At 41.7% G+C, this 23,287-nt stretch overlaps 2 protein-coding genes across 2 annotated transcripts; both read left to right on the top strand.

Annotated features, from left to right (window-relative positions):
* RHAG (Rh-associated glycoprotein) lies at positions 283 to 13,759 on the top strand. The gene is made up of 11 exons (XM_021392735.1): positions 283 to 477; positions 5,336 to 5,522; positions 6,442 to 6,592; positions 6,748 to 6,895; positions 7,440 to 7,603; positions 8,153 to 8,290; positions 8,725 to 8,846; positions 9,592 to 9,677; positions 10,527 to 10,600; positions 12,241 to 12,328; positions 12,639 to 13,759. The coding sequence occupies exons 1-11, from the start codon at positions 372 to 374 to the stop codon at positions 12,650 to 12,652; spliced, it is 1,278 nt and encodes a 425-aa protein (XP_021248410.1). The 5' UTR covers positions 283 to 371; the 3' UTR covers positions 12,653 to 13,759.
* Positions 15,594 to 22,515, top strand: LOC110396898 (cytochrome P450 2K4-like). The gene is made up of 9 exons (XM_021392801.1): positions 15,594 to 16,729; positions 17,645 to 17,807; positions 17,972 to 18,121; positions 19,066 to 19,226; positions 19,881 to 20,054; positions 20,518 to 20,659; positions 20,823 to 21,007; positions 21,221 to 21,362; positions 21,617 to 22,515. The coding sequence occupies exons 1-9, from the start codon at positions 16,544 to 16,546 to the stop codon at positions 21,802 to 21,804; spliced, it is 1,491 nt and encodes a 496-aa protein (XP_021248476.1). The 5' UTR covers positions 15,594 to 16,543; the 3' UTR covers positions 21,805 to 22,515.

A 23,287-nucleotide genomic window follows, 5' to 3' on the forward strand; every position in this document is an offset into this window, starting at 1 on the left:
TGTTCTGCAATACATGCAACAAATCAGACCATGTGAGATTTTCTTCTTGACTAGTTCCTTTGTTAAAACATGTCTAATACAATAAGAAACATATCTGTGGCTAAAGGAGCCGTTTTGTTTTTCAAATCGAGAAATATTTAAGCCAGTATTTCATACACACAAGTAACCTGGGAAGTAGAGGTGGCAATATTGGCTTGTACTGCTTCCCTCCCATAGTGGGTGTGACGGTTGGTTTGCCTGTCTCTCTTTTTTTTTTTTTGCTGTATCACCCAGACCCACAGAACTAGGCTGCTCAGCTGAAGGCAAGCGTCCTTTATCAGGCCCTTGCAGCCTCCAGCTCTCCCGCAGTGCCTTCAGCCCTTGACACCAACATGAGGTTCAAGTTCTCCATCACCGCTCTTCTTCTAGAAGTGATCTTCATCATTTTATTTGGGGTATTTGTGGAGTATGACGCCGGGAGTGTCGATTTGTATGCATGTAAGTACTGCCGAGATTTACAGAAGTTAGAATTGCTTTCAGCTAATCCTAACCAAGACTTCCGAATAACTTAGGGGATCCACTAATATGCTTTGAAAAGAAAGGCAGACCTTGGGGCAAAGAATCTTCTGAGGTGTGAAAGCAGTAGACTTCAAAGATAAATTCAGGCTTTGCACATGTCGGGAATGATCCCTGGCCCACTGTGAGCCAGGCTACGACTATGACTGCCCAGTAATTTAGCATCTCAGACAATAGTATTGTCTGTGACGTGTTGCTATATAGATATGTAATGTTATATTTCTGTATAAATATATAGTAGTTACACAATTGTACTGCCGCGCTATTAATACAGCTATTTACTAAAATACCTCTCCGTCTGCCTCTTTGGCTGTCCTCCAAAACAACACAATGAATACAGACACAGAACAATAGTGTTTGGGGAATCCTGGTAAAATTTAGTAAGCCAGAAGGTTGTTTTCTAGGACATGTATGCTTCAGACTCAGATTAAGGTCCATTGTCCCTACAAGAACACAGAAAATTGCCTTCTCCTGAATGCCATACCTGCCAGCCCTGGTACTGACATGTCCTATACGTTCTTGGAGTTCATGTTGCCAAGTAAAATGAAGAAAAGTTCCTGAGATCCTTGTGCTTACTGTAGCAGTTAAACAGCCTTCAGTGGCCATTTACACTGCTGTGGTGCGTTTTTTATTAAACCTCAGGTCTTCCGGAGGGAGATGTCTGTGCCATTTTAAATGCAAGCTATCTAATTGGGGATTGCCTAAAGTCTTTCCTTCTCTAAACATGACAGAAAGTTTGCCTTGTCTCTCCTCTCTCTGCCTTCCTGCACAGGCAGTGTATGATTGCGCTGTAAGCTGTGCACTGTACACAGCTGTTCACACTAAAGAACCACTAGCAAGATTCTGGCATGGTGCTGGCTCAGGTAGACCAGCACTTTGACCTCCTCCTAGGCATGGCTTTAAGCATAGCAAAAAACAGAGGCTATTCATGGTAGGCAGTACGGGCGGGAACAATGCTTTGGGAGGGAAGAGCATGTATAGATATGAGTCAAGCCATGCCATTTGGCCTCTGGCCAGAGGACAGGCTCTGGGCTGTTCAGTTTACTAACAGAGACATAAACGAAGCAAACACCACAGACCTAATGTGGGACTTTTAGATGCTGACCTAGGAGTAGGTAAATCTAATCCTTCGTAAACAACTGGAAGGAAAGAAGCAGCATGTCCTAACACCTGTATTTTCACTTGTAGACCCTCCTCCTCTTAAACATCCCTATCTGCAAAGTGAACAGGAGCAGTTTGCAGAACCACCTGTAGGCAGCTAATGGCAGAGTTCTGTAGATGTATTGGGATATATCCTGAGTCAAGACTTTCCCTGAGTTCCCAGACTGATGGCTTCAAACTTCCTTCCATGTTATCCCCAGGAGCCCTGAGATGGCAACATCACCTGTAGCTCACAGTTTTAGTTGCATCTTCCAGGCAACATTTTAAACTCCCAAAATTGCAGTGCAGGGCATGATTTGTATGCCTTAAATATCCCAGCACCATAAATCCAAGATTTTGGGTGCTTTTGGACTCATTTATTAGAATGAAGACATTGAGGACAACCACAGTTTTGCACTACGATTAAGGGGGGCATAGCTGAAATTATTTTCCTAACAAAGCTTTTCATTCTATTTCTGGAGGACATCTTTACGGGCAGAGTTACTTGGATGGACAACTCCTGGTTTGCTGTGCCATTAGAATGGGAAGACATGGGTTTGTGATGGTTTCACAAGTACTCCTATGGGATTTCTTCAGTGCTGGCAACCAGCATTTGACCCATGATTTGTGTCTCTAAAAATAGTTTGTATACCTATTCTTCAGGGTTGTAAGGTTTACCACTTATATTATTTGCATTAAGACTGACTATCGTGCAGAGACCTTGTAGGGAAATTAATATGTTGGTCTTTGGCAGCCTTGGCAGAATCATGTGCAGTCATTTTGTTCAGGATCTACTGAAGTGTTTTTCCCAGTATTTCTCTTCCTGCCTCACAGAATAGAAGCACCACGTTCCGTTAAACACAAGTAGTTACTGAATCAGCTTATTCCAAGTTCTGTTGCTTTCCCCATTCTAGACCTACTATTCTTTAACAGAAAGTGCAAAAGGTAGTTTGAGCACAAGGTATGAAGTAGATCAGTTGGAAGTCTTCACTCAGCTTGTGAAATTGATTACTTGTAATACTTGGGACTGGGGTAAGATTCCTTAAAGTGCACTTCAAGAAAGATCTGAGCACATAGAAACCCCATAGAAGGGGACTGCAAAAATTAAATTCCTCCATCAAGGTGTTTTTGAAACTCGTTCTTTTGCTCATGTGCAGTGTCAGGTTACTTAAACATCTCCTCCTAATCTAGATAAGATTGAATGACATGTCAGATATATGAATGGCATTGTTTTGATGAGAGCAGTTTACCTGCTTCATCTGTGATGATTGTAAATATCAGATTGGAAACGAGCAAATAGAATGCTGAAGGTTAACAAACAGTAATCTCCTTTGGAAAACTGGGAAAACCTTACTCTGAGCTGACCACACTGTGAATGGGTGTGCAATTGGCTTGGTTACTCCTTGAGCTTTACTGGAAAGTCCATGGCACAGGGTGATTCCAAGAACAAAGTGCAGCAATGGTTCATTTTCAAATGTACTTTTCATTTTCTGTATGAAACTCAAGTGTGGTATAAACTGAGAACTTCTGGAGTCATATACCACTAAGACATACTGTGCTAAGAATTGAAAATATTTTATTAAATTCTTTATTCTTTATTAAATGGAAGAAATGGCTAATTTTTGTGCATGTTGTTATGCAGCTGCTATGGATTTGCTGTCTAGTTCTGTATTTATTTGGTGTCATTAACAAAGTTTTTAAAAAGTAGTTTCACAAAATTAGACAAACCACCTTGTCATTTCTCGCACATAGATGTGCTGTTCCCAGAGGTTACTGACTAAATGGATATAGAATCCTAGAATCCTAAAGTCCTACAATCCGAGTTGGAAGGGACCCTTAAAGGTCATCTAGTCCAAGTCCCCTGCAACAAACAGGAACACCACAGCTAGATCAGGTTGCTCAGAGCCCCATCCAACCTCTCCTTGACTGTCTTCAGGAACTGAGCATCAACCACATCTGTGGGCAACCCATGCCAGTTCCTCACCATCCTCACTGTAAAAGACCTTTTCCTTATATCCAGTCTAAATCTACCGTCTTTAAGTTTGAAACATTTCCCCTCGTCCTTTCACCACAGACCCTGATGGTTCTTCATAGAAAATCATTTCAAAAATGGTAGAAAAAGGTTTTACAGAGGTTCATACAGAGAAGCACCAGTCAGAAGATCTACTTTAGTAAGAACCCTTTCCTAAACATTCCCTACCAGCTTTCTCTGACATAGGAATATGAGCAAGTTAAGCTGTGTTTGCAACCCCGCATTCATTAGGAAACTAAAAAATTTGCTGCTGGTAGGATCAGGAATGTTGTATTTGCATTGTTCGTATTGCCCCTTGCCATATCTTTTCCATCCATTGCAAGGCACTTTGAAGCAAGAAAATCAGTTGAGCTTGAAGGCAGATCATAGACTCATAGAATCATAGAATGGTGTGGGTTGGAATGGACCCCAAGGATCATCAAGCTCCAACCCCCCTGCCACGGGCAGGGCCGCCAACCTCCACATCTAATACTAGACCAGGCTGCCCAGGGCCCCATCCAACCTGGCCTTGAACACCTCCAGGGTCGGGGCATCCACAGCCTCTCTGGGCAGCCTGTAGACCACTGTAAAGAATTGTACTACTGGCATGCTTGCATTTCAAGGCTGGAATACAAATATAATAGAGTTTAAGACTCTCCGGGAATTTATTATACTTCTGGGCCCTATTTTGGCTAAATTCAGAAACGCATATAGCAAAACAATAGGAATGTCAAAAGCACCTAAATGGGGAATGTAAATTCAATCAAATATTATAATAATCTGGTCAATGTCTCAAGCCTTTCTATGTGTTTGCATGTAAGAATTAGCAAAATAGAAATTGAAATAACGAGCTTTTCTCTACAGAGCTTCTTACTAACAGAAAGAATTAAAGAATTATTGTGTTCAAATCTGGTGGTTGTAGTGTTCATTAAACTGCATAAAATTCCTCAGACTAACTTTTCAAAAATATAAAATATCCTTGTGGTGGAGATTAATTTAGTTTATATTAAAATTATTAAAAATTCTAAAAATTAAAAAAGGAAAAGTTCAGAAAAGGACTAGCTGGACCTACAACAATATTAATGTTTGAAAAAAAAATTGTATTTGAAAGAGGGTTAAGTTTATGCTGCTTAGCAATGTTAAGACATTTAAGGTCACATATAAACCATTAAATTAAAAGTATGCGGTTGAAGAGCTCAATCTGTTGAAGAATCGCAAGCGTACATTTGCCCTATGCCAACTACTAGACTCTCAAAGCAACCTCTTGCACATTTTTGGAGTTAGCCTGAACATGATGGATGTAACAACCTTTATTTCAAGGGAAAGAGAAATTTTCTGTAAGGGCACAAAGCTATGATGTTCCGGGCAGCTTCAGGTCCAGATGATAGCTATGGGCATATTAATTTTACTCATGTAGAGATCTAGTGTTCCTTGTATAATGACAAAGAAATTATAAAAACCATCATTTTCTTCCAAAAACTCAGCTAATAAGAAGGCCAGAAAGAATGGGAAGATGGGTCACATTGACTACGTGAGTTTAGAATACTTTTAGTTTTCAGCTAAATCTTCCTTTGTCCCTAGATATCCTCCCCTGTAATCGCTGCCTACTCTGACGTTTTCTTCTTTCAGACTTTAAGGATGTCCATGTGATGATATTTATTGGATTTGGTTTCCTGATGGCCTTTCTGAAGAAATACGGATTCAGCAGTGTTGGTATCAACATGCTCATTGCCGCCCTTGGTCTCCAATGGGGCACTCTAATACAAGGATTTTTGCACGGCGGTGTAGGAGGGAAAATTCGTATTAGCATCAAAAGGTAAATACGAAATCTTCCAGAAATGAAATTTCTATCCCTGAAACTATCAGAAATCATAAAGCTACAGCATCTGTGGGATTAGTCTTCCAAGCTCATGAACTCTTGATGGAACATTGCTGTTGTACCTTTCTGCCTTTCTCCTGAAAAGCAGCACCTGCTGCACTGGGCCAAGGGAATACAGGATGAAATTTGAGCTGAAAGGTTACGTGTGGAACAGAACCCACGTAGAGAGACCACTCAGAATCTCTGGAGCTGTGCAAACGGGAGAATTTCCAGCAGTAGTACAGCTCCCTCCTGCACCCAGCAGGCACAAAGGGATCTATTTTTCCATGGCATGTGGGATCACAAAGGAAAGGCTTGAGCAGTCTGTCAGTCCACACATGAGGTTTTCTTTTTGCTCAGGGAGGAATTATTTGCACAACCACAGGGTTTGGAGCCCAATCTCAGAACAAGGGACTCCACAAGTAATGCCTCTAGGCGCTTCCAGTCCCTCCTCCATTCGTTCATCTTGCTTCTAGCAAGGTCTCAGAGTGTTTCCCATGTATGCAGATCTGCTTTCTAAGAAAACTTGCAGAAGATTTTGAAAGAAACCTCATCCCAAATGAATAGAGATAGACATCTTCAACACTTACCTCTTCCAGATTTTGACTGTAATTTCAGACAGATGAGTAGGAGGCAACTTTCCCACATTTTTTCCACAGTCTTCTGCAAGGTGCCCACACAACCCAACTAGGAAATTTTGATTTAATTTTTATCCACAAAAGACCATTCTTTGTGATTTTTTCTTTCAAGGTTTACAGCTCTGTCATTTGATGACATAGCAAGTTTGAATATATCTTTATTTCAGATCCCATTAAACTGATTTTCTCTTCCCTCTCATTTCTTGTTGGTTTGCTTGCATTTGTTTTCTCACCTTCAGCATGATAAATGCAGACTTCAGTACAGCAACAGCTTTGATTTCATTTGGAGCAGTCCTGGGGAAAACCAGCCCTGTTCAGATGCTGTTCTTGACGTTGCTGGAGATCGCAATCTTTGCACTCAATGAATATCTAGTTATGGAAATACTTCAGGTACAGCTATTTAGAAATGTTTCCTGTCCTCACGATTTCCTGTTATAACGTGTTTTCACTATGTAACGTTTCCAGTCATGCAGGATTCTCCTTCATCAAAGTCTCATCTGTCTGCTGTGTAAATGTAACGGTACTATTTTGGGTCCCTGATACAGGCCACAGATACTGGAGCCTCAATGACCATCCATGCCTTTGGAGCTTATTTTGGTTTGGCTGTAACCCTCATCTTGTATCGTCCTGGCTTGCAAAACAAGTATGAAAATAAGAATTCTACCTATCACTCTGACATATTTGCTATGATTGGTAAGTAAAAGAAGCACAGGGAAGTAATAGCGAGAGAGGAACAGTTTTCCACCCCTCTTTCATCCATACGTTTTTATAATCACCTATTGTTATGCTGCCCCTTTACTGAATATTAAAAACCACGTGGATGTTGAATTGGGTTTTCATTCATCTGCCCATGAGATCCGTTCAGAGATCAATTTATAATCTGAAAGCTATCAGTTATGTCAGTGAATGTCCGAAGACTTACATGTGGACTCTCTCACTATGACATCTTGCTCTGGCATTTTTACAGTGATTGTGAGCTCTAATGGTGTGTGAGGCATGGCAAGGGGTTGCAATATGATAAAGTCTTACTGTAAGATTCATCAGAGATCATGCCTCAGAATCCTAGCTGCCAGAATCAAAAGCTTCTGCATAGACTGCTATTTCTTCCAGCATTTTTAGTTATTTTACATTTTCATTGACCATCTCATTTCTTAATGCTGTTGTGTTGGATCTTTCACAGTGAAATGCGTCCTGTGACTGAATAGTCTTTATATTGTTTTGACTTTTACCCATCCAGGTACCCTGTTCCTTTGGATTTTTTGGCCCAGTTTTAACTCTGCAATCGCCGCTGAAGGTGACAAGATTAAAACAATTATCAACACTTACTACGCCCTGGCAGCATGTGCTGTTGTAACATTTGGTCTCTCCAGCCTGCTGGATCAAAGAGGCAAATTCAGTATGGTAAGAGTCCTACCACTACCTCTGCTAAATCAAGAAATCCCCCTAAATATGGATGATTAGATTGGTTCCCAGTGTTCATGAGCTAGATGGAACCCCTACACTGCAGACACAACTGGGGCCGTTATTCTAGAGAAAGCTGCAATGGACTCTGAAATTGGACTCTGAATCAGCCCATTCTGCTTTGTGTTTGTAGTGTGGTTCCCCAGTAGGATCACTGCACCTGAAGAGTAGAATGCTCTTAGATACTATCAGGATGGTTCCACTCTCTTGTCTGTGGAACCTGCTGATGTTGGTCCAACATTCAGAAGGACTTTTGGGTCTTATTCCAAAGACAATCCTGCATGAGTTATTGTTTTTCCAATAGGTAAAGAGGTCTCTCAAGGCTGCTGGCTTACAGCTGCTTTGAACCAGTGCCCTCAGCATGTGACAGGGAGCTCTGTTTTAAATTCCTGATTGTTTTTCGTTGTAAAAATCCTTTACAAGTCTTCCAGCCCCAAAACAAACCTCTGTTCCATGTCTGTCATCTTCTCCTTTGCACACTCTGTGCAGGTTCTCATTCAAAATGCCACCCTGGCAGGAGGAGTAGCAGTGGGTACCTGTGCTGACCTGGCAATACACCCTTTTGTTGCCATGTGTATTGGGAGCATTGCTGGGACCATCTCTGTCCTTGGGTTCCGCTTCCTGACTGTAAGTATCCAGGACCTACTTACTGCTTCACTGACTTCACTGGAGCTTTCTTTCTTTACTAGAAAGAAAGTTTAGAAGCTGGCTGATACGCTACAGACAGTAAGTTCTCTATTATTTTGAAGTGCATGTGATTTAAACATATACTTTTGAGAAAACTTCAGTGGCTGAAAACACCGGGAATATCACTGTGTTCTGTAGTGTTATATATATGATGCCAACTTGGACATTTGTACCATTAGAGGTACTCACTTGATTTTTTTCTCCATATATAATTTCACAGTGAAAGAGAAAATAACAGATTTTAAGGCTACACTTTGTATACCTGAAATGTGTCAAATTATTTCTTGCTCTTCTCAGTTACTTTCTTTTGCATATTGTTCTTGACATAATGGAGACTAAACTCACCATCAACTTTATATTTCCCCTCATTTCAGCCTGTTTTGGCATCCAAGATGAAAATTCAAGACACATGTGGAGTCCATAATTTACATGGCTTACCCGGAATACTGGGAGGGATTGCAGGCATCATAGTAACTGCGGTACAACCTGAAACTAAGTAAGTTAAATGCAAAAAAGAGAAAAAAATTCCTTTACTGAAGGTCTATTCTAATTTTTCACTCTCCTTGGATCTAATTAAGATTTATTTTCAGAAAACCTACTGTAAGGAACTGCTTTCACAGGGGTTGGGCTAGATAATCCCTGAAGGCCCCTTCCAATCCCTATAATTCTGTGATGCTGTGAAATTCACCTTTGATTTGATGTCAGATCAATGTTCTGGTTTAAATAGGACTGTTCTCGATATCCTGCCCTGAACATATGGTCTATATGCAAAGCTGGCTCCCCAGTAAAAGATCAGATAAAAATTTAAACAGTTGTTAAAAAACAACAACAACAAAACACATCACCGTTCAGAAGCAGAAGAGTCATTTTCCTGCTTCTACAATCACACCTTGGGCAACAGTAAGATTTCCAAGAAAAACACCAATCAGCAAAACGGGCTATTTCCATTCTTAAAAAGAAGACCGCGAGAAGATGGAATGGTAGTCTTCTTGATAAAGGGAAACATTTTATGAAGACTGAGAACATATTAGTAACCTTTTCAAAGAACTGGTGCTATAACCATAGTCTAAACCAAAACCAAAATACGGTCAGTCCCATATGACTTCTGCATCAGCCGTGGCAATGAAAGGTTATTTTCCAACGAGTCCAGCGGAGAACAAACGTAAAGTTGTAAAACCAAATCTCACTCTCAAACTTCCATAGTTTTTATTGTCAATGATTTGCTTTTCTGTCTGTTTCAGGAGAGGTGTCCAACTCACTGTTGGCAGGCAGACTGCCGCCTTGAGCGGCACAGTTGGAATTGCACTGCTTAGTGGAGCACTGACAGGTCAGTTCACATATAGTTCACATACGCAGTTCACAGCTGCACACAGATGTTGAAATACATGTGGTGTTAGAGATGTGCTCATGGAAAATATCAATCTGTCAGTAATTTCACAAGAAAAGTAGAAAATGGAAAGATGATAGAAATAAGTAAGTCATGAATGATAGCACACTAGCAGAATCTTAAATACGGAAAAGGCAATTTCTCAACCAGTCTTCAAATGACAGCTAGATATCTTACTGAATATATGCTTCAGTGATAGTGGTTTGTATATAAAAACCACAACTGTTGCTCCAGATGAAGTTCTGCTCTGGATTCAGAAACTTAAAATGCTGAAGAGAAACTAGTTTAAGCCATGTCCCTTCGGGTGTCCTATGTTTTCATGTGATTCTGTTACTCATATATAGGTGTCTCATTCTACACTAGGGTGTCTGAGACATCTGTAGTGGACTGGTAGACATGACACAGGATTTACAGAAGAGCCATGCCTGGCCCACATCCAGTGGGATCTCAACCATACTTCCTATCTTTTCTGCTTTGTATATGGAGAAGAGCCAGCTGAGATATTTTAGTGATTTCTTTTGTCTTAATATTGTTAACTAAACCTCTATAACGTATTTCCTCCCAAAAGCTAGATAGTGGTGCCTTCCTTAGTTCCGGTGCTGTATTAACAGGCATGTTTTAGTGAGGAAATATTGGTGGTAGGTGGACAGTTGGACTGGATGACCTTGGAGAACTTTTCCAACCTTGGTGATTCTATGAGTCTATGTTTCCATTCCAGGACATATCTGAAGAATGTATATTTGGACATTGTCTATTTTTTTTCAACTTCTGAGGTCTTTTTATCTGCAGGTGCTATTCTAAAGCTGTCCATGTGGGGACAGATACCTGACCAGAACTGCTTTGATGACTCTGCTTATTGGGAGGTAATATACAATCCACTGTTAAAGCAATCACAACAAAGGAACAATATTTTCATCACGTTAGAACACTGAAGTTTACACATCAGTCAGCTTTCACACGTTGCCCAGACTTAGGCTGTGAATTTATCAAGTCCACCTTCTGGATTTATTTTAGACTTGCCAGTTAGTCATGCTTTGAACAAAAAGCAGAAATGAAGCCAACAAACTGAGACCTCAGTGGAGATCTTTGTGTCTTTTTTAAGTTCATAGAATCATAGGATGGTTTGGGTTGGACAGAACCTTTAAGATCACCTAGTTCCAACCCCCCTGCTGTAGGCAGGGACACCTCCCTCTAGACCAGGTTGCTCACAGCCCCATCCAGCCTGGCCTGGAATGCTTCCAGGGAGGGGGCATCCACAACCTTGCTGAGTAACCTGTTCCAGTGTCTCACCACCCTCACAGTAAAGAATTTTTTCCTGATATCTAGACAGTCTAGATCTACCCTCTTCCAGTTTAAAGCCATCTCCTGTTGTCCTCTTGTCCTGAGAGTTCTCACTCTCTTCTTGCTGTAGTTTAAACATAGTATTTGCATTCTTAGCTAAACAGTGCTGCTTTTCTATCATCAGGTAGAATTTATTGCCAAGCGAGAGCTTCTTATTTGAATGATCTGACCATCAAAGTTATTACTTAGAAGCTGTGGCTCCTATTGTTAATGTTTTATGTATGAAGACACAGACAATGGGGCTAAGAGGCAAGTACATCTGAAGCAGCCTTGCTAGGCGGTGAAAAGACAGCTCTAGATTGCCACTCATTTGAATCATTCCAGGTCTATATTAGAATTACACTAATTAAAATCTAAAGAGTCTGCTAATTCCACGCTGGTAATCAAGGATGTTTAATCACCTACCTCAAAGATAAAGCTCCATATCTTATATACAGTCCGTGTAACTAAAATGCTGTTAACCTCCAAGGAGATTTTATTATTTTTTTCATGAATTAAACTCCAGTACAAACCAAGTAATTTGGCTTTTACTCATAGAATGCTTGTGGTCCAACAGGAACTTGTGGACCAAAAGATCAGTGGATGCCCCTTCCCTGGAGGAGTTTGAGGCCAGGTTGGATGGGGCCCTGGGCATCTTGAGCTGGTGTTTCATTTAGTGGTTGGCAACCCTGCCCACAGCAGAAGGTTGGAACTGGATGATCTTTGAGGTCCCTTCCAACCCAACCCATTCTATGATTCTAAGGTTCTGTGATCCAGAATTCCTATGATCAGCTGTAAATATGACACTCAGGAAAAAGAAAAAAAAAAAGCTAATGGCGGCTCTGCAAACTATTTGCTGTTTGACCTTGGAAAAGCAACAAGCACTGAATTTCAGCAAGATCTGAAAAATCTGAATAGCCCTGTCATGTAAAAGTGATACAAACTGACAGAAGAATGAAAGTCTTAAATCAAGGATGAAGAACTCACAGCCTGTGTTTACCAGCAATAGTAACTACTCTGCTCAGTTGAAGGTCCTTTAGTGTCAGTAAACTCCTCACAGTTAATAAATAGACATGTAATATGTACAGACAAAATTACATTCTCAGTACACTTCAGTCTCCTTCTGTGACAAAAAGGATATCTTTATCTCATCAACTGAACTGTTCTTTGATTTCCACGACAGGTTCCAGAAGAGGAGAAACTGCCTGAAATTCTCTTGAACAACTACAATGAGCACAGCAGAGTTGAATCTACCATGTGGACATTCATAGGTTTTTCTTAACGATGCTCTTTTCTGTTTCTAATGCTAAAAACCAACACCCCAAAATTGTTCTAATCACACGTCTTCCAGAAGGGGCTGGAGGAAACTATATTTCTGTAATATAAAAAAAAAGCTTGATTTTAGCATGTGTTGTCATTATGCCAAGCTCAGGTGAAGCAATTTGATCTTCCCAACATATTTGTTCTTTTAGAATGAGGGAAAAAAACCCACAAATTACCAAGTTACCTATATTTTATCATTTGTCATCAGTGAGTCAATTTAGCTATTGAAACAACCTTTGTCTTTCACTCTTATTACAGGATGCCGTATTTAACAGCCTCTTGAACACTGTTAGACGTGGGGCATCAACCACCTCTCTAGGAAGCCCGTGCCAGCGTTTGACCAATCCCACAGTAAAGAAATGTTTCCTGATGATCAGTCTGAGCCTCCCCTGCTGCAGCTTTGTGCCATTCCCACATGTTCTACCACCGGTTAAAAGGGAGCAGAGACCAACACCTTCTCGTGCTTCCCATCCTCAGAAAGTTGCAGAGATTGGTGAGATCGCCTCTCAGCCTTCTTCTCTCCAGACTGGACAACCCAATGTCCTTGGCCTCTTTTGAAAGTTCTCACGTAGTTATTTTTGTAAAAATCAAGAAGGAATTTAGCAATGTACATACCGAATATATATAGATTTTAGAAGTATTTTGTGCATAATTTAAAAACACAAAGTACTGAAGTATTTGAAAAAGACTCTACATAGACAGACAGTAAAACTCTTATCCTCAAGCATGAAGCTCAACCCTAGAAATCCTATCTGAGGATTCAGGAGGTCATTTATTCACATGTAGCTATGAGTCAATTGCACTGATTGTGTGTGCTGACTGCAAAGGAATACCTCAGTGAGAAATAGAGAAATAACTATTGATTGTGAGTAAATCTCCCAGAATGGTCCCTTCAGGAGTTACATTTCACTCACTGAAACAAATGGAAAAAAAATACGTTGTGCTTTTTTTGTCCAGTTCTTACAAGCTTTTTGTAGTGAACTGGACACTCATCCGCTCATTCTTGACCTCTGCTTTTTTTCAGAAGAGGGATTACTTCTTCAGGCTCCCTCAAAAGCTAGAGCAGGGAGACGGGCCCTTCTACATGGAAATTTATCCCACCTAACCCAACTATCATTTTCAGGAAAGTCCTTGTTTCCTTTTTGACAAAGAAGAGCCTTAGAAGCTTAGCTTAGCCTACAAAACTGTACAAGATGGCTTAGTATGTTATTAAATATATATTTTGATACGTTGAGGTGGTAGTTATTTAGGATAAGTGTTCCCTTAGACCCTGAAAACTTCAAGATGATGGAAAAAGAAACCATGAACTTTCATTAGCATGGAGGAAGCGAAACACAATGTCAATCAATATCAATAAAGGTCACCCATGTTGAACTTGATGTCACAGTTTTGAGAGGGGATGCGTCCTGCAGGGAAAAACTATTCAGAGCCCGCCACCCATGTCTGTAATAAACCCACCCTACTCAGCTCACTCACCACACTGCAGGAACCAGAGACCTACAGGACCAGCAGGGCTGAACAGACAAGGACAATGGAGTTTGGGGGTCTATTTCCTTCTCCCACTGCATTTCTGGAGACACCTCCAGTCCCATAGCATCCTTTCAAAAACCTGGCAAGTCTTGTATATGCAGGCAAATGCTGTGCATGTTCTGAAATTCTGCACAGATCTAACCCTTGGCCATCTGTAAGTAAACAGCTCAGAATCGCCACTTCTTTTCATAACGTAAGAATCAGTATCTGACTTATCCCTTATTAATAATTAAATCTTAGTTCTGTGTGGAAAGAATGAGGCTCACAGTGCCTTTTTACCTGCTTCGCAGAGGTACAGAAGAAAAATACCAATTAACATGCAGTTGGACAGAGGCTTTAGACTTTTTCTGGGGCATCATCCAAGAAAACAAAGTGACCTGGTCTTTCCTCCAGTGACCCAAATGGCAGCAGCAGACTCAGGGCCAGATGGAGTGAAACCAGGCTTGCTCAAGCTCTTCTTCTAGGCTCCCAGCCAGGTTTATGTAATCACAGCATCATTTGAGTTGGAAGGGACCCTGAAAGGCCACCTGGTCCCACTCCCCTGCAATGAACAAGGACACCCACAGCTCGATCAGGTGCTCAGAGTCCCATCCAGCCTGACTTTGGGTGTCTTCAGGTATAGGGAACGCACCACACCTCTGGGCTATCTATGCCAGTGTTTCACAACTGCTATTAAGAAAAAAAAAAATCCTTATATACAGTTTAAATCTCCCCTCTTTTAGTTTGAAATAATTTCCCCCTGTCCTATCACAACAGATCCTCCTAAAGAGTCTGTCCCCTTCTTTCCTGTAGCTCCCCTTCAGATACCGACAGGCCGCTCTCAACTCTCCCCACAGCCTTCTCTTCTCCAGGCTGCACAGCCCCAGCTCTCTCAGCCTGTCCTTGTAGGAGAGCTGCTCCATCCCTGGGATCATTTTTGTGGCCCTCCTCTGGACACGCTCCAACAGCTCCATGTCTCTCCTGTGCTGAGAACTCCGCATCTGGATGCAGTGCTCCAGGTGAGGTCTCACCAGCACAGAGTAGAGGGGCAGGATCCCCTCCCTCTCCATGCTGGCTGTGCTACTTTGGATGCAGCCCAGGGCACGGTTTCTGGGCTGCAAGTGCACATTGTTGGCTCATGTCCAGCTTCCCATTTATCAGTACCCCCAGGTCATTTTCAGCAGGGCTGCTCTCTAACCTTTCATCCCAAAGCTTGTACTGATAGTGGGGTTTGATGGGACCCAGGTGCAGACCTTGCACTTGGAATTGTTGAACCTCATGAGGTTCACCTGGGCCCACTGCTCAGCCCATCTAGATCTCTCTGGATGGCATCCCATCCCTTGGGCTTGTTGACTGCACCACACAGCTTGGTGCCACCTGCAAACTGCTGAGAGTGCACTCAGTCCCACTGTTGATGTCATTGATGAAGATGTTGAAGAGCATCAGTCTCAGTACTGACCCCTGAGGAACACCATTTGTCAGTGATCTCCATCATGAGCCACTGACTGTGCTTCAGCCATCTTTCTTCAATAACTGTATCCCACCAGCCTTGGCTTTCAACTCAGAGATAATCCTACAAGCTCTTCTTTCTATCACTCTTCCTGAAACCGTCAGATGCCAAAAGTAAGTAACACAGCTGAAGTCTGAATTTCTTCCTCCTCCTACCTCTAAAAGAAAGTTTACTGTGGCTCTCTTGAGCTTAGAAACCCAAATACCATTACTTTACTGCAGTGGATACATCATTCATTGAGCTACAGAACACACACCAAAACTGGATTTTGAGAGGAGGAGATTTCTGTCTATAATAGGTCCTGAAGGTTTTGTCCCTCATTTTGCAGCCTTACCTCTCCCTTGACTATTGACATCAAACTGGACAACGACAGATCAGACAATGTCAGAGTAAAGGCCTCCAAGAACTGAGCTCACTGGCATCAGCAGTGATAAGAAGAAGGATGTAGGTGTTTAACCCACCCGAGTAAGGACATCAGTAGATAAGGAAGCGGGGTGAAGGAAGTTGAATGAGACTAGAGACAAAGAGGGAAAACTGGAGTGAGAACAAGAACTAATGGAAGTAATATGCATTAAAGCTTGTAAATATAATATTATGATGATAAGAAATAGAGAGTTAGAGGGTTAGAGAGTTAGAGGGTTATATTGCCTGAGGAATGTCTGGAAATTTTAAAGAAGATGATGAGACAGCAATGGTTAAGATCAGAGCATTTAAATGAAAGGAATGACCCTGGTATCTCTTTGGCAGACACACTTCTTTAGTTTTCTGTGTCTTTAGTTTTCTGTGTCTCTCCAGTATGGACTACTGTTTTCTGTTTCAAAGTTCAAGGCAGAGTTTGAGTTGCTCTTGCAACATTTACGCCCCCAGACATCTCTGCAAATGTACAACACTAAATGAGACATAACTCATTAAACAGTAACCAGGAGAGGGTAAAATGAGTGCAGGTGGGAGTAAGGCTGCCTAGTAGGTACTTTCCAAGGGTAAAATTGCAGAAGAGTTGACGCTTCTAACATTTCTGAGAAGTGAAGCTCATCTCTCAACTTCTACACCTCTTGGTGTAGAAGTGCCATTATCTCTTGAAACAACTTCTGGTAGGAGCTTGCTTGCATTACCATCCCTTCAGTCAAGCTTTTGTTGAAAGGCAATGGATTGGGCCAGCCTTGTTCCTGAGGCGTTACTGTTTATCCTCGTTCTCCTGCTGATTTTGAAAGCACAACATTTCTGGAGGAGCCAAATGAGAGAGAAATCTCCCCCAGGACCCCAGCCTTTACCCATCATTGGAAATCTGCACATCATGGATCTAAAGAAACCTGGCCAGACACTGTTACAGGTAACTTCTGTTGTTCTTTTCCTTTGATCTCTCACACTAAGACGGTCACTGACCTCTAAAAAGGGATACAAAGATCTCAAGGCATGGAAACTGCAAACACAAAGATATTTTTCTTTACAGTAGCTTCTCTTTCTATCATATGATATTGTGTAGTGCAGAGGAATTGGCTTCCAGCCATATTATCAAGAGAGCTGACCTACTGGAACAGAAAAAATGTTAGCACTCTCCAAGAAAGGGTAACAGGAAGAGAGGGGTCCTGGATCTCTTGTTCTTAAAGAAACTTCCACCAGGGACTGCTGAAACAATTAGGGAGGAGACCAGAGCTTTCTGAAAGCTGCTTGCTGAACTCAGCCACTGGCAAACCAGCAGCAAACAAATTCTTGATCCTCCCTGTTGATGGAGAAACCTTCCTGGTTTCCCAGAGCAAACTAGGAAAAAAACTCACTGCTTATTCTTTCATACCTGATAGCAGGAAACTCGAGGGTGTTGGGGAAAATAGTGTATGGCAGTGAGATATGTTAGGATTTTGGGGTCCACTCACTGCCCTATTCCTCAAAGCCGTGAACAAAACCTAAGGGTTTCTGACAGTTCCTGCACCCTGATGTACTACCAGCTTGGAAATCAATCTTCTTTTGGGCAGCTGAACATTTCCAATGAATCACAGAATCAGTGTTGTGGACACAATTAGACCCTCTAAAAATCTGTTATTCAAATACCCAATGGAGGACTACAGATCCCACTGTGATTCTTTCAATTCACAGCAGCACCAACATTTGCATCATAAATTCTCAAAATTTTAGACAGCGAATGAAAAGCCAATGCTATGCGGGAAGCAGAACTTTGAGCCTGCTGAAAAACAAGTATTTTTAACATTGCCGAACATCAACCTTTTCTTCTTTCTTTTCATTTTGCTAGCTGTCTGAAACATATGGCCCTGTGTTCACAGTTCAGATGGGACTAAGGAAAGTGGTGGTGCTGGCAGGGTATGACACAGTGAAGGAAGCTCTGGTGAATCATGCAGATGCATTTGCAGGGAGACCTAAATTACCAATTATAGAAAAAACAGGGAAAGGAAAAGGTGAGTGGGCTGTTCTCCTATTTACTGCCCCTGTTCTTTTCAGCAGGGGCAGGTGAGAGAGCAGCATGATGAACCTAAGCAGTCCATCAGTGTGAAACCACCACAGAATAGATGAAGAATCTTCACTGAAATTTTTATGTATGTGTTTTAATTTTCTGTTTCAGGAGTTGTATTTTCTCATGGAGAAAACTGGAAAGTGATGCGAAGATTTACACTTACAACCTTGCGGGACTTCGGGATGGGAAAGAAGGTCATAGAAGATCATATTGTAGAAGAGTATGGATACCTGGCAGACATAATTGAGTCACAGAAAGGTGGGGAGATTCTTAATTTGATAGCACATACCTGACTTTTGTCAGAAAATCTTTTCAGGAATACCGAGGATCAAGGAAGAAGAAACTCAGAACTCTGTCAGAGATACATCGTTCTCCAGTATCAATGCTGTGATGAGTATACATGAGTTGTGTCTGTCTCCTTGTCTATCTACCTGGCAATTGCCTGGCATGTAAATGAAAAGCTTTTACTGAAGTACTGGAAGTCAAACACAGAGTTTAATACAAAACAGTACAGTTGAGGAAAAGGACTTATTACTCCATGTACAGCACCTCAATAAATGACAGACTTTGAGGAGAAATGTAGAAGGCAATTGCAAGAATGTACATATCTAGACTGAAAAATTGATTGTCCATAGAGGAATATGTCTGGAAAATGCCTTCCAGTAGGAGACAGAAGATTCATTTATACATTTCTCCAGCATCATCCAGGATTATTTGTCACTAGGTTCAGTTACCAAAAGCAGGACTTACAATGAAATCACAGAATGATAGAGTGGCTTGGGATGGAAGGGGCCTCTAAAGACGATCTAGTCCAAATTCCCTGCAAAATACAGGGACAACTTTCACTAGATCAGGTTGCCCAAAACCCCCATCCAGCCCGGCCTTGAGCACCTCCTGCAATGGGGCACCCACAACTTCACTGGGCAATCTGTTCCATTGCCTCATCATCCTCACTATGCAGAATCTCTTCTTTATATCTAACCAGAAACTGCCCTGTTTCCATTTTAAAACTTGTGTGGTGATAGGACAAGAAGTCCTATCACTACATTCCCTTTTAAAAAGTCTCTCTCCATCTTTCTTATTAGCCTGCTCTGTGCCTATTTTGTCCCAGACTTCAATGAGACTCTACACGCTATTGTACTATTTTAATTAATTACAATAACCATTGACTGTGTTGTTTGCACCACCTTTTCCTTTGCTAGGGAAGCCTCTTGAGATAAGTCAGTTGATGAATGCTGCTGTTGCTAATGTCATTGTATCCATATTGCTTGGAAAGCGGTTTGACTATGAAGACCCCACATTCAAAAGACTCGTGTCATTGGTGAATGAAAATATGACGCTTCTTGGAAGTCCATCAGTGTCGGTAATTCATACTGTTTGAATGTTTCTCTTCAAAATCATAAGCACTACATGGAGTGATACCAGTACACCTACTCCACTCCCAATCATTTAAATTCATCTATCTGTACAAGACAAATGCATCCTGAAGTGGCAGGAAGCAGAACTTTGGTATTACACATGGATTTCTCTTAGTCTGGTAGAGGGCTACTTCATTTCATGAAGAAGAATTGAAGAACATGAGATACAATAAAAGGAGAGTATCCTCAAGAGATAGAAGTTGCTCATTTCCCATCTCCCATACAAAGAACAATGTCAAAACTGTGGAAATGTCTGCAGCTGTCCCTTAAATTGCAAATGTGTCTTGAAACACCCAATTCCAGTCAAGTTGGAGAGGGAGGAATGAGTAATCTAAGAATGGAGAGGTAGGAAACTATGCCAAAGACATATGCATAAACATGGGATTTCCAGGCCATCAGCTAGTGTGATTATAATATCAGAGAGAGTAAATTTTAACAATTTTACATAGTTGGACAGGGGAGAAAGTGGGCAAAGAGTGTTTTGCATCAAGATTATAAGGCTATATAATATTTTCTGTAGGGGCTTTTGTTAATATACACTGTTAAATAGTGGTACTTAGTACCTGCTTTTTCTTCCCCTCCATCCTTGTATCTTACAGCTGTACAATGTATTCCCCATCCTTGGATTCTTCCTGAAGAACAGCAAATCTTTCATTGAGAATGTAAAAGAATTCAATGATTTTATCAGGGTTACTTTCACAAAATATCTCAAAGTCCTGGACAGAAATGACCAGAGGAGCTTCATTGATGCTTTTCTTGTCAGACAACAAGAGGTAATTGAATGCCAACAGCTTCTTCATATCTCCTCAGTCTTCTTTCAAGGCTTGATATCTAAATACAAAATACTATTTCACTGATAGATACACGCATTCTTCATAGATACGCACATTCTTTGATGTGCTCTGTTCAGTTGCCCAGGGGATGCCAAACTTGACTTAATCACTTGAGTTTCCCCGGTGATTGCTCCCCATATTTCAAAATATTCTTGTTATCACTGAAATTAACCTTGCTGACTTGACTGTGTGTTCCTGTGGGCAGCAGAGACAGCCCAATCACTCAGTATTTCAAGACTCAACCTATTACAGATTTCTAAAGGTGTTCCCTCAAAACTTCCTTCTCCTTTACACTTTTAACCCCTTCCTGAGGTTTAAGTATAATTTTTTCCCCTTTTTCCAATGAAAAAATGTCTTCTTGAATACTTAACCGGCTGATAATATTATTGTTTCATTTCTCCAGGAGAATGGAAAGGCCAATACATTTTTCAATAATGAAAACTTAACTGAGATTGTGAGAAATCTGTTTATAGCTGGCACGGATACCACAGCCACCACTTTGTGCTGGGGCCTTCTGCTCATGATGAAATATCCTGAAATTCAGAGTAAGTGGAAACTAGGCGTTCAGTGGCTTTCTTCTCATCAGGTCACCTTGACCTGAACCTAAGCAGGACTGAATAAAAAGTGAATTCTCCGTATCCCATTATTTCTAGCAGGAGAAAGGCATATTTGAACAGTCTACGTATGATCCATACACTCTTTTCACAGAAAAAGTCCAGGAAGAGATAGATCAAGTGATAGGATCAAACCCCCCAAGAACCGAGCATCGAACTAAAATGCCATATACCGACGCTGTTGTACATGAAATTCAGAGGTTCGCTGATATCCTGCCATTGAACTTGCCTCATGAGACTACCAAAGACGTCTCTCTCAAAGGCTATTTCATTCCCAAGGTAAGACACTAGCAGCACTTCTTTCCTTTCCTCCATTCCCTCCAGTGTGACACTTCAAGTCTGTCTTCCATCCAGGGATGCTCACTCAACCTGGGATTCTCACAGCTACTTTGGCAGCAGCTACTCTGTTAAAACATATTTCAGCTCCAGCATCCACCACCGCTCCCAACAGCACCACTGTTAATGCAATAACTGTTCTGCCTTGGTTTGCAGGGAACCTATGTCATCCCCTTGCTCAACTCCGTCCTGCACGACAAAACCCAGTGGGAGAAACCAGGCTCCTTCCACCCTGAGCATTTCCTCAACTCGGAGGGGAAGTTTGTAAAGAAAGATGCTTTCATTCCTTTTTCAACAGGTATTCTCTTCTGCTCTTTTGTTCTGAGGGGAACTGGACATCTGGGATTCCTTCTTTCTCACTGAACCTGTTGTTTCAGACTTTTCCCAGATGTTGCCTCTCCTTTTCTCTCCACCTAAATCTGCTAACTTGAATAGTCCAGCTTTACTCATGGATTTGAACTTCACATTCACTTCCCTACATCTTAAAGCCCCTCACAACTGAAAAAAACAGCTCCCACTGACTCTTTCGGTCCATTCTGCATTTCATTGCAGGACGGAGGATCTGTGCCGGTGAGACTCTTGCCAAAATGGAGCTCTTCCTCTTCTTCACCAGCCTCCTGCAGAGGTTCACCTTCCAGCCTCCTCCCGGAGTTTCCCCCTCAGACCTGGACCTCTCTGCCACCACTAGGTTTGTTGTTGCCCCAGTAACTCATGAGCTCTGTGCAGTGCTACGTTCCTAGGGACTTTTATCAGCTGCCTCCTTTTCCTGGAACACTCAGATGAAATATCTTAGTTCACTTCTGTTCCTACCAGGGAAATTTGGCACTTCTGAATCCAGTAGGTGATTTTTAGCCCAAGTACACCTTAGAATCATAGAATTAGCTAGGTTAGAAAAGACCTACAAGATCATCCAGTCCAACCATCCACCTACCATCAATAACCCCACTAAACCTTGTCTCTCAACGCTATATCTAAATGTTTCTTGAATGCAACACCTTGAATCATAGCAAGAGGTGTATCACCCACCATTACAAAAGGTGGCAGTCCTGACCTTCTGCCAGTCCTTGAATGAGCAAATTGGTGGTCCCTGTGAGGTTGAATGAGTCCATCTCGACACCACCGCATGTTCCCTTCAAGAAAAGCATCTGGGGTCAGACTCTGGGCTAGAGCCCACAGGATGTTGCACAGATCTCACATCCTCACACAAGGACCTTCATCTTCCTCCTCTAGCACAGCTGCACTCAAGCTGCCCAGTGAAAAAGGCTCATTACACGTTTTATACCCATACCACTGCCCTGAATGTATGCACAGACACACATAGAAATGTAACTGAACAGTTCAACGTGAGATAAATGTAAGATGTTCACTAATGCAGAACTTCAGTGCAGTCACATAGAGGACTAATAGATGATGGCATGTCATCTGGAAACTGAAATTAATTTAATTTACTACAGAATAATGTGTATGTTAATGAAAATTAGAAAAATACAGAAAAAACAATAAATCCTTCTCCATTTCAAATAAAACCATCACCAGTGTTGTTGTCTTCAAAACTGCAAAGTTCTTCTTTTGCAACTGAAATGGAAACTCTGTGTCTGGAACAAATCAGCACTGTGCTTCCAGTAGAAAGCGGACAAACCAGTGCTTCCATGGCACCATTCAGGCCCTTCCAACTTGTTTATTAAAGAGCCCTGCTGTAGCTTTTTAGTCAAAAGAACATTTGAAAACACCCTAGTCTTCTTGGACTTCACTAAAGCATTTAACACCGTTTCCCATAAGATCTCCATAGCGGAGCTGATCAAGAATGGGCTGGATGGGGAGATAGAGAGGTAGGCTGCAAACGGCTGAACGAACAGGCCTGGAGGGTGATGGGCAGCGCTGCCAAGTCTAGTCAGGGGCCAGTAACAAGTAGAGGATCAATACTGTGTCCAGGCTTGTTCAACAACTTCCTTGACGATATAGATGAAGGGGCAGAGTGTAACATCAGAAAAATTGCCGATGGTGCAAAATTAAGAGGAGTGACTGATACACCAGAGGGTCTGGCTGCCATCCAGAGGGAATTCAGCAGGCTGAGAAATGGGCTGACAAGTACCTCATGAAGTTCAACAAGGAAAAGGGCAAAGTCCTGCACCTCGGGAAGAACAGGATCATGAATCACTCCCTCTATGCTGGGGACCACTCAGCTGAAAAGCATCTTGACAGAAAAGGACCTGAGGGTCCTGG

Source organism: Numida meleagris, chromosome 3, assembly GCF_002078875.1.
Source record: "Numida meleagris isolate 19003 breed g44 Domestic line chromosome 3, NumMel1.0, whole genome shotgun sequence".
In the NCBI taxonomy this organism is placed as follows: Eukaryota; Metazoa; Chordata; class Aves; order Galliformes; family Numididae; genus Numida; species Numida meleagris.

Coding starts and splice junctions, on each gene's coding strand:
- RHAG (XM_021392735.1), top strand. CDS start 372: ATGAGGTTCAAGTTCTCCATCACCGCTCTTCTTCTAGAAGTGATCTTC. Junction 478..5,335: donor GAGTGTCGATTTGTATGCAT/GTAAGTACTGCC, acceptor TTCTTCTTTCAG/ACTTTAAGGATGTCCATGTG. Junction 6,896..7,439: donor TGACATATTTGCTATGATTG/GTAAGTAAAAGA, acceptor TTACCCATCCAG/GTACCCTGTTCCTTTGGATT.
- LOC110396898 (XM_021392801.1), top strand. CDS start 16,544: ATGGATTGGGCCAGCCTTGTTCCTGAGGCGTTACTGTTTATCCTCGTT. Junction 18,122..19,065: donor CATAATTGAGTCACAGAAAG/GTGGGGAGATTC, acceptor TTCCTTTGCTAG/GGAAGCCTCTTGAGATAAGT. Junction 21,363..21,616: donor TTTCATTCCTTTTTCAACAG/GTATTCTCTTCT, acceptor ATTTCATTGCAG/GACGGAGGATCTGTGCCGGT.